The 16,220-nt window shown below is 37.6% G+C and overlaps 1 protein-coding gene across 1 annotated transcript in view; it reads left to right on the plus strand.

Moving 5' to 3' along the window:
* Positions 1-16,220, plus strand: part of Pex1 (peroxisomal biogenesis factor 1) — a 38,521-nt gene that overhangs the window by 2,003 nt on the left and 20,298 nt on the right. The window contains exons 3-8 of the mRNA XM_019061543.2: positions 6,605-6,719; positions 8,360-9,069; positions 9,882-10,177; positions 10,859-11,781; positions 12,218-12,374; positions 14,590-14,649. Coding sequence (XP_018917088.2) covers positions 6,605-6,719; positions 8,360-9,069; positions 9,882-10,177; positions 10,859-11,781; positions 12,218-12,374; positions 14,590-14,649 — 2,261 coding nt within the window. The remainder of the gene's footprint in view (positions 1-6,604; positions 6,720-8,359; positions 9,070-9,881; positions 10,178-10,858; positions 11,782-12,217; positions 12,375-14,589; positions 14,650-16,220) is intronic.

The raw sequence follows: 16,220 nt of genomic DNA on the forward strand, positions 1-16,220 counted from the left end.
TAAAGGGGGGGAGGGGAGCAGAAAATGCCCAAGCCTATGAAGTGAGGAGACCCATGAACATGTGAGATGTGATTTTATGAGAAGATTTTTTTCGTCTGTCAGGGAAAATACCTTAAAGAAGCAGAACAGCACTGATTTTTCAAATTTCTTCTGCTCACGGCATTCTTTTGCTGTTTTTGTGAAGTGAGGAAACTTTGAGCTGAGATTTTAACTGTGTTACTCCGCAGAATTTTCCGCATCCTTGTTAATTTGTTAAATTTACCCCTGTCCAATAATACATTCACTGAGCACTAAATGGGTGGATCCAAGAAATATACGTTTTTTAAGCTATTTTTCAGACTCCCTCTGTTATTTTCGTAAAAAATTGGGGGAGGGATTAAGTCAATCTTATGTGAATAAAGGAAGAAAGAGCAAGAGGTTGTCCTATGGATGCCTCACAAGGGATGAGGGAGGGTCAAAAAGTCGGCCAAAATGCCTTACATAATACTTGAACGGCCCTTAACTGCATGGAAGGATCCTCCTAAAGTGCAACTCAGGCAACTCCTCTCACTCCCTGTCTGGCACCCCTCACGCTCTCAAGTGAGTACCCACCCTGTCTTACCAGAGTGCAGAGCCTCGAAATCAATTTATTTTCGTGCACACCTGAAACTCACCTCAAATCGTCGCTCGGTTGACAAAAAGGCGTAAATACAATTTGAGATGAACCCGAGAAAGCATTGAGTTACATGGACGACAGGGTTCATCTTCAAGTGTAGTTACGCCCTTATGTCAGGAAGACGACGAAATCAACCCTCACGTTCTCGAGAACGAGGAGAAACAGCGACGTTGCCGGGTATCAAATTATTCGACGAAACTTTCGGACGTCGGAACTTTTCTGTCGGTCACCTACGTTACTTTCCAAGTTGATTAGATTGCAAGTGCAAGGACATCGCTGGACGTGAACCGACTCACTATTCAGACTGGCATCATCGGAAATGTTGTGAAAATTAAAACCCGCGTTGCGTTGGAACCTTGTTACCGTATCATGGACGTCACTGCTGCCGTGCTACGGAAAAACGCCGTATGAACTTTCGAGAGCTGCCAAATTTCCTTCGATAAATTGTTTATTTGTGGGGAAAGTTTACCTTGAAATTTTCAGGAAATTTAGATGAAATTGCGAACAAAATTTACTGTAAAACTGGAAGAAAAATATTCTTACGCTTGTCAAGAAATTCGTATATTATCAACGGAAATTTAGCAACGCCTGAAAGCTCATACGGCGTTCTTCCTTAACATGGCAGACTAGGCAGCATGCAACTATCCAAAATGGGAGTTCAGAAATAAAAAATACATTTATGCAATATTGCCAAGCCAAGGAAGAACGTTGTATCATCATTCGAGAGTTGTCAAGTTTCCCCGTGTAAAATATTTATTTTTAAGGGAAGTCAGGCATACTTTCTCTCGAAATTTTCAGATATCTCACAAGGGGAGCTTCCCAAGTGTAACCGGAATTTCGAGTTGAAATTTCGCATGAAGATACTAGAGATGCTTTAAAGGATGCCGTATTTTTTCGTTTTTTCGAATGGGGTCGGGAAAGCCCTCAAAAAAAGGGCTAAAGATGCGGAAAAAACGCGTGCGCTAGCGGCACAAGGTAAACGTAGGTGATAGAGGCTCTGCATAATCAGTACCGCATGGCCAAACGGTAGCGCGCTCGGCTCGCAGGCGGGAGGTTCGAGGATCGGTTCCTGATTACCGCTTGTAATTTTATTTTACTTTATGCTTGTTTATTTTTCACTTACTTTATTTTGCACCATTCGCTCCGCAAACCGACTTACGAGGTAGAACACGTAGTGACTGAAGATTTTTTACATATGCTGATAAAAACTCGAAGTTTCTCTTGGATTGAAACGTTATATATAATTGAATGAACAAAACACTCTAAAACTCACCACATTTCGTTCCCAAACTGACTTTCCGGAGTATCAGTCGAATCTGTATCTGTATCTGACTGATACTCCGGAAAGTCAGCTTGGCAACGAAATTTGGTGAGTTTTAGAGTGTTTTGTTCATTCAATTATATATAACGTTTCAATCCAAGAGAAACTTCGAGTTTTTATCAGCATATGTAAAAAATCTTCAGTCACTACGTGTTCTACCTCGTAAGTCGGTTTGCGGAGCGAATGGTGCAAAATAAAGTAAGTGAAAAATAAACAAGCATAAAGTAAAATAAAATTACGAGCGGTAATCAGGAACCGATCCTCGAACCTCCCGCCTGCGAGGCGAGCGCGCTACCATTTGGCCATGCGGTACTGATTATACAGAGCCTCTATCACCTACGTTTACCTTGTGCCGCTAGCGCGCACGTTTTTTCCGCATCTTTAGCCCTTTTTTTGAGGGCTTTCCCGACCCCATTCGAAAAAACGAAAAAATACGGCATCCTTAAAATCATCTCTAGTATCTTCATGCGAAATTTCAACTCGAAATTCCGGTTACACTTGGGAAGCTCCCCTTGTCAGATGAAATTGCGAACAAAATTGTCTGAAAAATTTGTCGGAGAGTATTCACAGTAAATTCGTTTTTAATTGAAGGAAATACGGCAATATCTGAAGGCTCATACGGCGTTCCGTAGTACCTATAGGTACACACTTACTTTTCGTCATCTTGGGAAAATTCAAATGTAAAACACTTGCTCTGCAATAGGTCATTTTGCCGGCTTTTCAACCCTTGTTTTAAATCTGCGCCAGGGCTCGTAGCCCAAACCCGATACATGATGCAACTAGGTAAATAAGAGCCGTACTATCGTGAAAATTGATAGGTTCTTTTCAAAAAAGGCTCTTTTTTTTATTGTGCTCCAATATCAGAACGGCGCGAAACCCACCTAAATCTCAATTGTAGTGTGGTACCAAAAAACCTGCAGTGTGGTACCAACAAACCTACAGTGTGGTACCAACAGTGTGGTACTGGAAAATCTGGAAAGTCAGGGAGTTTACGGCGACCTGAAAAAGTCTAGGCATGCATACGAGAAGTCAGGGAATTTCGTGAGAAGCTTTTCGGCTCAGCAGCTTCAGCCAGTGCCATTCGGGAAAGTGCGAAAGACTTTCGAGTGCGTTTTCCTTTAATTCGAAACCCTAGAAGAGGGAGATTTTTCCCATAGTTTAACCAAAGCAAGAAGAATCAGATGGAAAAATTTGAAATGGACCGCGTTAAACAGAAAGGAACCAAGCCACATCAGCCATTGCCAAATTTAATCGGGCAATTTAATTTTTTACATCGAAACAGTTGTACGGATTTTAGTGCAAATTTCAGTGTATTTTCTCCATATTACGAGGCGAATTCCCTAAAATTTTCAAAGGAATCCGCACACCCGTTCTTTCGTAAAAAATCAAATTCCCCTGTTAAATTTGGCAATGGCTGATGTGGCTTGGTTCCTTTCTGTTAAACTCGGTCCAAATAGAGTCAAAAGCCAGAGAATCCGGAAATTTTGGAAGATGAAGAAGTTATGAGAGCCCTGAACAACTCACGCCGGATTCTTGCTATCAATTTTTCTATGATTTTTTAAAGCGTCTCATTTAATTCGCATGAAAATGAGTTGGTTTGGAGCACCCTTGTCGGACTTCATATTGCAATAAGGAACTACAATTTCTGGCTCACCCGTAAAGACCCCCTTGTGCACAGGGAAACTAATGGTACATACGTTGCTTCTAAGCTGAGCCAGATACTAAAGTTCCTGATTGCAAAATTTAGCCCCATCCATCTCCGGATATGGGTTCTGTTCCTCAATTTGGCATCAAAGGATAGAATCCCCAATGAGAATCTGTAAGACGATTGTTCTAGTTTGATCACACGTTCACGCCAAGTGGCGTTTAGTCGAGCCGGGAATCAGGGATTTAGGGGCGCCCGATCGCACCCGGTGCAATATCCGCGCGATTGTAAAAGAAGGGTGTCTGAGAAAGCGTGAATCTATTGTCCTCCCTTTGCTCGACGCTTTGAGAAGGGCGCACCCTCTCTTTTCTCAGTCTCGATCACCAGGAATCCTTGCTTCTTAGCCCCCTCTTTAGCCTAATCCACCAATGATTAAGCTAATCCCAGGTTTGACCCACATCTCGTTCTGTGGCGTGGCGTGCTTTGCGATTTATCGATTGCTCTGCCATTCAAACCTGTGGAAAAGGATCGATAGACAGAGTGTTCGCAGCGAACACCTTAACTATCGATTCTTTACCACAGTTTCAAATGGGGGAATATCGATAATCGATCATTTACGCCTCGCCACTGATCTCGTTGTTTCCCGGACGAAGGAACGTCATTCCATTTCAAGGTTGCCAAATTGACTCAAATACTTGCATTTTATACAAGAATAAACATGCGCAATTTTTGACTAAAATTCTCCTGATTTTCACACGAGATCAGAAGGAAAATCATAATAATTTTCAATTAGGAATGCCCAAGATTCTTCAAGGAAAAATACAATTTGCGAGGGGAAATTTGGCAACATTAGAATGTAGTTAGGTTTTTTTGTGCGGGGAACGTCGATCTTCCCACTTTTGAGGATGCGTGTGTTTTAAGGTGAATCCAGGGTAAATAGTCCCGTACCTATATTTCCACTACTTCTTCGATGTATACACACAACTGCATGATCAAATCATAAGCCGCTGGACATCCTCTTGTAAAAATGTTCGGGGAATAAATGGACTGCATTTTGCAATTTGGAGCTATAAATTCTAGCCCGGTTTAAAAACAACGCATGTCGACGGTGAAACTACCAAACCACGTATCTCGGTTTGCGACGTCGCAGACTTCCTGTCATACTTTATTTTTTAAATGAAAAGCTACTTAACGTCCAGTCTTGAAAATTTCCGTGATTTTTCCTCTTCGTGCGGAGAAAATTCTGTGAAAATTTCAAGGAATGATATTGATTTGGTCTACTTCAAAAAAATAAAATGTGAGCGGAGATTTTTAAACACCGCAAACGAGATACGTGGTTTGGTAGTTTCACCGTCGATGTGCCATTAGTTTCCTTATGCAAATAAATGTTTTTCCAAAAGAGCCAGAATTCATAGTTCCAAATTGCAAAATGCAGTCCAAATGAGGGGCGTTAACTTTGTTTCATGCCCTTCGTGATCAAAGCAACACCTCATTAGCGAATTAAAACAGCGCAAGACGGCTTAATAGCTCCTGCGCGTTTTGCCTCGAGACGCCGGAGCGCCTTCATTTGTGTCCATATGCAACCTGGACATCCGTTAAGCACGAATAGTTGCACCTCATTTATCCTAGTGTCAGGTGCCAGCTAGTGCGTCTTGCCAAGGGCAGCTGAAACGCCTTCAATTCTGTCCGTATGCAACACAGGCATCCGTTAAGCACGAATAGTTGCATTCTGGCGTCACTTAACCATAAATACAACCATATCAACGGTGTAAGTCGGCAATCACATAACTCGGTTTACGACGTTGCAGACTTCCTGTATTACTTTATCTTTAACAGGGATACTTCAAGCATTGCGCAATGCGTGAAGTATCCCTTTCGGTTTGTAGGCGCCAGTGCGCGCTTCGCGCTGGCAGCACGCCGCGCCACTCCGCTCTGTGTGAAGCGCTAATACTTAAACTCGCGGATTCAGCGTTTTTCAACTCATGACTGTTTCAGCTGTTTCAGTGATTACATCTAAAAGAGTTGAGACGGATTTTGAAGGAAACTCGAGATCGAAAATTTGACACTTCGACGGTTTAGTCGGCAATCACATAACTCGGTTTGCGACGTCGCAGACTTCCTGTCATACTTTATTTTTTATACGAAAACTACTCAACGGCAAGTCATCAAAACTGCCGTGATTTTTCTTCTCAGTGCGAAGAAAATTCTGCAAAAACTTCAAGGAATGATGTCAGTTTGTTCTCCTTTAAAAAAATACCATAGAGGCAGAGATTTTCAGACACCGCAAACGAGTTCTGTGATTGCCGACCTACACCATCGATATTTAATGGCTGGAGGTTGGAAGGGCCTTTCTCCGAGTTTGTTTGACAAGTTCACGCCAAACAAATTTTCTTTTTTAGAGCGCGACTGAAAATTCGCCATCTTGATTCTTGTGTATCTATTCTGTTGACCGAGAAAAAAAATTGCAGAAATTTTTTTGTAGACATGAACAACCAGAATCATTCGTTTACAAGGCGAATTTCATGAAATTACGTTTTACGGTCAGCTTCATGAGGAAATGAAGTAAGTACCTACCAATGATTAGGAAATACCAATGGCCAAAATGCGAAACCACGTATCTCCTTTTTCGACGTTGTAGACTTCCTGTTATTCTGCATCTTTGGAAACATGGTCAACACAATGTCTTGAAAATTTCCTTGATTTTTCTTCACTTTTAGCAGAATATTCTGTTTTTTTTTTTAGCCACAAACTTAATTTGTCTCTCTTCGTAAAAACGAAGAAGGATCGGAATTTTAAAACATTGCAATGGAGATATGTGGTTTTGCACTCAGGCCATTGATATGTAATTCAGAATGCTGTACAAAGTCACACGTTTCACTTGATTTTCGCCATTCTAGCTGTAATGTGTTTTCTTTACCCTCTTTTGTGCGTTGTTATTTCTGAATCTTCATTAAATTGATTTGTCTTGTTTTCCTTCCCGTAGGAAAGTTGTGCTAATCATGTAGAGGAAAGTCTTTTAACGCAGCTGCGGATAGTTTGGTCCACTCAAGTGTTCCCAATTTGGATCTCAAAATCTCTTTCGATGAATCTAAGAGTCGGTAAGTTTCTAAAGTTCTGTAGTGAAGTTCTGTAGTTCTTATTGATATGATTTATGCACAGAAGTTCTCTTTTCACCTCGGTTAGACAGCTTTTTAGGGAGCACTAATCTAATTACATTACGCCATGCCTTGTTTTTTTTTTTTTTAATTAAATTTCTTGGACAGAAAACTGGGCAAAATTCTGACTTGAGATTGTGTGAGTGTATTTTTTATGATATAGTGGAAACCGACAAGAAAATCGCCAGGCATTATTTTGCTTAGTTTTCTTGTTAAAAGAAAATAATATGAAAGAAAATGAGGGAATTTGAAATGCAGATATTGATGGCCAAAGTGTGAAACCATGTATCCCTGTTTGTGATGTTGCAAACTTCCTATCATAAGTACTTACTTCATTTTTTCTTTGGAAAACCAGTCAACTTAATTTCTTGAAAACTCCTTCATTTTTCATCTCCATCAGCAAAATATTTTTTAGAAATTTTAAGCAACATAGTTGACTTGTTTCTCGCCGAATAAAAAATAGGAGCAGGGATTTTGAAACACAGCAATGGAGATACATGGTTTCGCACTTTAGCCATCGATATGCTGATTCTGGTTAGCCATCCAATTCATCATACCTAATATTTAGTTGAATTCAAAATAATTCAAGTATCAAGCATTTTCAGCTACCTCGAATCCTTGTATGCTTTAAAAACTTGAACTGAGAATTCACTTGATTTATCAATCCATATGAAGCAATTCCCTAGTAACATTGGTTTTTTTTAGAAAAAAAAAAAAATAGAAAATTGAAAACTCGTACATTTTGAAGATATAACTTTTAACATATAATAAAAATGTTGAAGTATCCAAGTCAGGAAACTTTCTTTGTTCTTTCATGTGTAAAAATGATGTCTTGCCGTTTTGAAAGTTTCTATATCACATTATTTCAGTACATTTTAACTCAAATTTACTGGAAAGTTTAGTTTTTCATTTTGTACATTTTGCAGTTTATTTTATGTTTAGCATCAGTTTGAGTGATTTTTAAGATGTAATAACTCTTTGATGCTAGTTTTTTTTCATGATTGTTTTAAACAGAAATTTTACCTAAAATATTACATCAGGATTTCCTAATTTATCCATTTTAACACATTTTTTACTTTTTTTCTCTTAAAGTTTGACTTTAACACTCAACATGCCACCAGGGAAGTGATAATATATATGTAAGCAAATTAATCAAGTTGCCAAATTATTATAATTTTTCTCTCATTTACCAATTAAAATCACTTTACCGCCATCAGACATGGGAAAAGTCAAACCTAGAGTAAAATTCTGAAAATTGTATTTCTACATTTATCCTTTAAGGAACATTGATGAGCAAAAAAGGTTCGTTTCATTTTACTCACAGCATAATTTTGGCCTCCTTTTTATCACTTCCGATTTACAAATGATATCCTTATTTATTTTCTGATCCGTCTCTTATATAATATAAATGTGTGATATTGGCAAATTCATAATCTGTGTTCTATTTTTCTACTAAAACTGATAGTACAATGTACAAAAACAAAATTGTACACTTTATTAAAAGAGGACTTTTTGATTTTATATTGTGAATGGTTTTCTAAAATGTTGTGACATCATTTTACTTTGCCTCTCCTTTGTTTCAGATTTTATCGAACCAAATTCAGATGTTGGATGCCTCGAGCAGTTTTCAGAACTGGTTATCAACTACGCTGATGATAAGCATAAACACGCACCAAACAATAAATCGGATATTGTTACTAGAAATACAGAAAGTTCCTCTTCCCCTTCGAACTGTCCTTCCGATTATTTCAAGGAATATTTCAAAGAAGAGGCATGGCCACTATTAACAAATGAAACTATTTCAAGTTCAAAAGCAATTAAAAAAAATTTCTATTTCCGAGTTCATCCAAGCTCAGCATTAACATTTTTATATGCTTCCCCTCTGCTTACTCATCCGTTTAACTGTTTCGTTTTTCGCAAACACCTCCCAAAACTGTGGGTTTTTAGGCAGAGACCATGGCTGTGCAAGATTACCAAAGTTGATCTGGTACTGTCCGATTCTCCAAAAAGTAACCCTAAAACAGTAGTACCTGAAAATGTTCCAGAAAATGAATTCATACCTGTAGACGATAATGAATCTGTTTTCTATGTTGCTATCAATGTAATTGAAGATTTAGATAAGTCACTTACAAATTATAAGCATATTCCTCATCACAAGTGTGTATATGTTTCCAATGAGGTGATGCAAATGTTACAAATCAATGTCTGTGATAGACTCAAAGTCGAGAATTGTGAAATTAATTGCTCCATACAGGAACCAACTGTGATATTCTTTTCGCCACTGGACTTTTGTGTGAGTATTTTTAGTTGTGTTCTTACTTACATGTCTTACCCATTCTTTGAAATTGTATGTGGAGTATTTAGGTTCAACCATAAGTTGACTTCAGTAATTTCCAGCCCTGAGTGTGTCCTAAAATGTTTTTTTTTTGCCTTACTGAGAGCTGACAGCGTGCACGAGCAAAATGCATCCTCAGATTGACATCTCAGCTCCTACTTCATTTTATTTTATCTTGACACAATTGCTATTTTTTTTCAAAAGTTATCACAGGGCAATTGTCGAGATGAAGATACATCACATTTTGTTTTGAGAAGTAACCATGAACTAAAATGATCATCAAACAAAAAAAGTGCAAAAAGTAAAATCGGAATTGCCAAAATTTAAAAAAACCTAAAATTTTAATAGCACGCCTCCCTGCTGAAGAGGGAGGCCGGTAGACTGTCCAAAATGACGTTTATAATATTTATTATTAATTAAATGATTAGTATTAACAATATTGATATTTTATATAATATTTTATTATTAATATTAGTATTAATAATTATTTTGAGAAAAGTTTTAAGTTTTTTTTAATGTCAGCAATATTGTAATTTTAGCATACTATGAACTGCTCTAATCATAATAGTTTGATACCGTGCTGATAAAGAATCACTGCCGAATTTTTCTCATTTATGTTTTTACTCTTAGGTATCTGTTTTTTATCAGGTTTTCAAGATAAAACATTCAATAGGACGTTTTGATTCAGATTTCACCTATAGATTCAGTTCATTCTTATTTGTCATCTGTTTTTTGGTTATTTATCTATCTTTTTTTATCTTCTTTGGCAGGTTAGTGAGGATGAAGAGATAGAATTTCAAAAGCAACTGAAAATTCACTTACAAAATTGTCTGGAAGAAAGCTCTCCATTTTTGTTGAATCGCACATCATTGTTATCCATGCCTTACCGGAATAATGAGTGTAAATTAAAGCTCATTATTAGCTCAGACAAGTCAAAAGTGTTCTTATTAACGAGGGATAGTCTCAGGTTTTTAAGTTTTCGACTTTTGCGCAAGTATCCATACAAATCTGATTGGTCCCCCAGGCAGGATACTTTCAAATTGAATTTAGATGATCTGTGTACTGTGTAAGTACCCAATTCATGCCTATTAATGCTTATTTTATTTTTTATCTTTTTGTTTCTAACTTGAATTTTAGTCAACTCAATTTACACCATGTAGTTTTATATATCTGTTTATTGACTGTCAATAGTTGAGTCTTGTACACTGGAAATTTGGGTATTGTCCTCTTATGAGCTATTTCCTTAGGTCTCTTATTTCCCTACATTTTCCTAGTATCATCAGCTGGCAATTATTGATGTTAAAAAGCCCGAAAATTGGAGGAAATCACATTTTAAAAATTCTTAAAAGGAAAACCTTTTTCAGTTGACATTTACATGAAGTCCAATTTTGCATTTTATTTTGGATTTGTTTGATGGTGCCCCTCAGAAAATTTGTCTATTTTGTTGTTGAGAATTCCATGTTATCAAGAGAGCCTCATTGCAGCAAAAAAAATTGAAGAAAAACAAATAATAATGAATAAAAAAAACCCTTGGTCATGATTCAAAAATTAGACAACAGCAGATTCATCTAGAGAATATCATCAGTCAACAGCTATAAATTCATGATTAATCAACCTACTAGACTCATAGATAAATCTCATACAAAAAATGAGAAATAGGGGAGCAGAAGAGCTCATAGAAGTGATTTCAAAATTGTTAATAAATGCAACCATTAACTGAAACTTTTGTTTGTTTGTTTCGTTTCAGTCACCTTGAAGAAATGTGTTCAGAAGGACAAAAGCTGATTCCACTTAGCTTACACCTTTCCGAGGCACCCAAGTTCACAATTTTTAAGTCTTGCAATTTCCTCGTCACCGGTGGGCCTGGCAGCGGGAAAACTACAGCTGCAAAACTTCTATTCAAAGACTTAATCGTAGCTCCCTATTTTGTTTATCACAAATATTTCTCTTGCAAGACGTTGAAAGGGAAAACGTTTGACAAAGTGGAAAAAGCCCTAAAACAGTGTTTTGTAGAGTGTGTTTATCACGAGCCTTCTATCCTATTCTTAGATGACATCGATATCATTTGTAGCGCCGTATACTTTAATCATGATAATTACCCTGAGTTTGTACACTCTCATAAAGTTGCAATAACCTTCAAAGAACTCGTGTCTTTTGCACAGTCAAACTTTCGTATTATTGTAATAGCCACAGCAGGCTCTTCGGCTAAACTGAATGAAGAAATAATGCCTGTTCATGGTATCCCTGTTTTTAGTGTTGTTTTTGAAATTCCTGAACTGACCAAAGAAAATCGTATACAAATTTTAAAGAGCTTCCTACCTCAAAAAATTTTAGAGCAAGGTTTTAATGTTGATTTTGAAAGTTTGGCCTCAAAAACTGAAAACTATGCCATCCAAGATTTTAGTGACTTATGCCAAAAGATCAAATTTGTTGCTTGGAAGGAGGGTGGCTTCAAAAAGGACCATTTCGTTAGTGATGATCACATTCAAGAGGCTGTTAAAGCTATTGTGCCACTGAGTCTCAGAGATGTTAATTTGAAAAGAGAAGAAAAGATTTCATGGAGCGATATAGGTGGAATGAGCCGGATCAAGCAGATTTTAACAGAACATTTAATTTGGCCTGTGAAGTATCCACAAATCTTTATGCAGAATCCTTCCAAGAACCTCTCTGGTAAGCATTTTACTTACCTTAAATTAAAGAATTTAACATTGTAAGGAAGTTAAGAAGTGTTCAAATGCTCAAAATTCTCCTTCGAAAGTGTCCAGAATCTCTCGCAGCTAGCAATTTTTAACTTCATTCTTCTTTTTTTTAAAGCAATTTTTGAGTTGATTCAGAAGGTATAAACTTGAGTTTTTTTCAGCTAATGGGACAAAAGTTGAAAAATGTGCTGCTCCTGCATCCAAATTCTAAAATTTGTGTATTAGAGAGTTGGAAAAAAGTTTATTTTCTTTGTATTTTGCACCTGAATTACTATTACAAAAGCTGGCAGTGCAACCACAAAAGAACTACATATTACTTCAGGGAAGGATCAAATTTCAAATGAAGGATTTTTAATGGACATAGATTTTGCATAGCTGACTATTAATTTTATTGCGTTTTATTGCAGGAATTTTGCTCTATGGGATGCCTGGCACTGGTAAGACAATGATTGCATCATCTCTGGTAACGGAGTGCCGTATCAACTTTATCAGCATCAAAGGCCCTGAATTGCTATCTAAGTTCATCGGTGCCAGTGAAGAGGGCGTCCGAAACATTTTCAAAAAGTAAGTAGAGGAATAGAGGATTTTTTGGAGTAAATTAAGGGTTTAAGTACAGGAAAGGCTACTTTTCCATCTAATTTATTCCAAAAAAAAAGTACCTCCTGCACTCAGTGTCTCCAGTGGTGTCAGTAGCCATGTTTGTAGACGAGCAACTCGTCAAGTTTGAAATTGGGGGGGGTGACTTTTTTTTTTTTTTTTTTTTTTTTTTTTTTTTTTAAAATGGGCACTTTTACCGTGAATCCGCCAAAGCGTTACCTGTTTTCCCTCGTAGATATTCTCCTCTCCACCGATCTTCCTTATTTTCTGCACCCCCCCCCCGTTCTCCTGTTCCCCCGTATTCTTCGTTTCTCCCCCCCCATTTCCTTTTCTCCCCGATCTTTCATTCCCCCCATATTTTGTTCTACCCCCCTCACCTGTTCCTCGCCCCCCCCCCATTTCCTTTTCGCCTCTATCCTTCATTCCCCCATATTTTGTTCTCTCCCCCCTATTCTTCGTTTATTCCCCCCCTCATTTCCTTTTCTCCCCGATCCTTCATTCCCCCCATATTTTGTTCTCTCCCCCCCCCCCCCATTTTCCTTTTCTCCCGATCCTTCATCCCCCCATATTTTGCTCTCTCCCCCGCTTTTCTTTCTTTTCTCTCCTTCACGATTTTTCTTGTCCCTTCATCTTTCTTGCCCGTTTGTTTTATTTTTATTTTTTTCAAGGGGGCATTTACATGCAAGACACTGCTACTGTTAGTTCTAATCGTAAGCATCATTTTCTGGCTTTTAAAAGGAAAGCTCATTTAATGTCAAGAAAAATAATAATGTTACTACACGTAGCTCACGAAAGGTTGAGGGGACCTTTAGTCGAGGTAAGGGGGGCTCAGTTGTGGTAGGGGGGGAGCTCAGTCGAGTTAGGATCGAACTTGCTTACGGGAAGGGAGCAGCCTAGTTAAATTTATGTTAGATGAAGACCATGGAAATAGCTTCTGATAAAATTTAAGGAGGGTGTCGTCGGTAAGGATTGGAAAGGGATAGCCTAAAGTTGGGGGGGGGGGGGGGAGGATTTATTCAAAATAAAAAGAGAAACTTCCGGCATCGTTAATGGGAGATTTTAATGAACCTTTGAGGGGACCCTTTTCATTCCACGAATGAAATAATTTTTTACTTATTTATTTTTTGTAATGGAAATAAAATTGCTCAGTGTATCTGTATGGAGAAGGCATCCATAAATATTCATCCTTACCTAAGTTTTTTTTTTTTTAAAAAAAAAAAAAATTATATATTTTTACACCGAAAACTACGCAAATTTCTGCAGTGGAATCGGAGACAAAACTGCTGACTATAGCCTCAAATTGCTTCTAGAGAGCATCAAATTTTCAAAATTTTCCGGGGAGGCCCCCCGGACCCCCCGTCGGGGGAGGGGGCCGCCCCCTGGAACTTCGCGGCTGTTTAAGGGGGGGGGGTGAAAATTAATGAAATAGGGGGGGAACTCGTCAAGTACCTAGGGGGGGAGTGACACCACTGAGTGTCTCAATTCTAACAGAGTAGGTATGTAACGCCTTGAAAATTCCTCAAATACACTGGAATATTTTTCTGAAGGGGTAGAGCTCACTCTTTGCCTAGCACCCTTTTTCTGGCCCAAATAACCTCTTGCTATATGTTGCCACATTTTCATACTGTAGAGAGTGTTACGATGAAAATTAGCGTGCAATTTAATTTGAGTAGATTACAATTTTTTTCATTAGTGGATAGTTTGAATTTATGGACTGAAAAAAGCTAATATCATAGTAAGAAGTTATATTCAATAATTTTTGTTGCTCAAATCGTGTTCTGTATGAAATTTCCTTGGCAAAACATCTATCATAATGCCTATATTCGCACATTGTCTAGTAGTGCATTGCATTCTTTTCCAGTTACCTAATTTGTTCCAAGTTTTTCAAAATTCTAAAGACCAAATTTGCAACCATACTATTTCTATTATCCTAAAATTGCAATAAATTCCTCTTTCGATGTTACAGTAGTAGAGCTCAAATCAGCTTCCTGAGGTAGTGGTATGGAGGGTTCAATGATTAGCTTTTGAACACCATTCAATCCAATAATCAAAATTATTGTGATACAGTCTTTTACATTTGTCCCAAAAGTAGACGAATGGACCCTAGCGTTTCTTTTATGAGTCGATTCAATGTCCATAGTTTTTATTCATAGTAAAATTCTTCTTGTTTTTATTTTTTCAGAGCTGAGAGCGCCAAGCCGTGTATACTTTTCTTTGATGAGTTTGATAGCTTAGCTCCACGGTAAGATTATAAAAAATAACCCAGCCGTCATTTTTTTACTCTGATAATAAACATAACAATTAGGGAATTTTTCCCTATGGCTGTAAGTATTTCTAAAGTTTGTTAGAGATGCCGCAATGAATTAGTCTGAAAAAAAAGTGACTCTTAACAACTCTTTCCTAGAGTAAACACAACATGGAAAAACCCTTGCCCCTTTGTTACAGTTTCACTAAAAATTGCATCTTCTTTCATGTAAACAGTTCTAAGTGCCCTTGAGCATGTAAGGTGGTTTTTATTTCATAGCAGAATTTAGCATATTCCAGTTCTAGTTATCTGTCACAGTACATAGCAAATTTTTTTCTTACCATTATATTCAGCCTTTGATCTTTTAGATATTTAAATATCTAAATGAAGCCCTCATTTGCCATCTATTTGTCTAAATATTGTCTTGCTGTAATTTTAACTTTCCTGAAAGCAAAATCAGTTTATCTTGAAATTTTACAATTATTTCCATGTGATAGTGCAGTTGATCAGTCTAACAATGCATCCTCAAACAAGGTTTCCAGAGGAAATGGTGGGTGAACGGTTAAAATGATCCTTAGACTCTTCCGAGTCAGAGACTGTGAGCAGCCGCCTGTTCTCACCTGGTCTTCTCTCCTTTTTGGTCGCCTTGTTAAAAAATGGGGGCAAAAATATTTTTTTTTTTAAAACGCCATATTTCGCTATTTAAGCCTGATGAAAGCATTCTTGCTCTGAAATGGTCTTTTTGGCTGTCATCTTGAAATTTGGGCATTCCATTACCTCATGAGTCTAAGAGGACCCATAGCTCTTCACCTCTTCCAAGCAACTAACTTTTGGGTTCCATAAACGTATACAAAACCCATTTATACTGGTTTTTCATGTTGAAAATATTTTGGTGGGATTATTTTTCCATGTATTTCACTGATCACAAAATATTTTGAAAAAACCCTCTCTGGCAAACAGTGGCGTGGCGTGCTTTGCGATTTATCGATTGTTGTGCCATTTAAACCTATGGTAAAGAATCGATTATTAAGGTGTTCGCTGTGAACACCCTGTTTATCGATCCTTTTCCATAGGTTTAAATGGCATAACAATCGATATATCGCAAAGCACGCCACGCCACTGCTGGCAAACTATTTTAAAAATGAAGGCCGAAATGATAGACAGGCGGAGTAAGAGTAGGCGGCCCTCAATTGTTTTCAGATTAGGTGAGTCCAATGGTCATTTGAAGACCAAAATCACGGTGGCAGCAGAAGATTTTGTATCATGGTGTATTTTTGAACCAATAAAATGCTCTGTGATGAAGGCTGAAAGAAAAATTAATACTAACAAAGTTTATGAAGGCTGTTTGAAGTTTTTCGAGTAAGAAAACCCTGTGTTTCTTTAACATTCAGATTCCTATGTGCTTAATGATGTTCATTTATCACGGACCAATGAGAAAAAAAAACACTAAGAAGTTGCCCGAACCATATGTAACAAGGTGGAGAAATGGTGCTGGGTCCACACCATTTCGTGGGGAAAACAAAGCCAAGAAGTTCCAAAAATTATAATTTAAGTAAAAAAATATATAT

The sequence above is a fragment of the Bemisia tabaci genome, chromosome 1 (assembly GCF_918797505.1).
Source record: "Bemisia tabaci chromosome 1, PGI_BMITA_v3".
Taxonomy (NCBI): Eukaryota; Metazoa; Arthropoda; class Insecta; order Hemiptera; family Aleyrodidae; genus Bemisia; species Bemisia tabaci.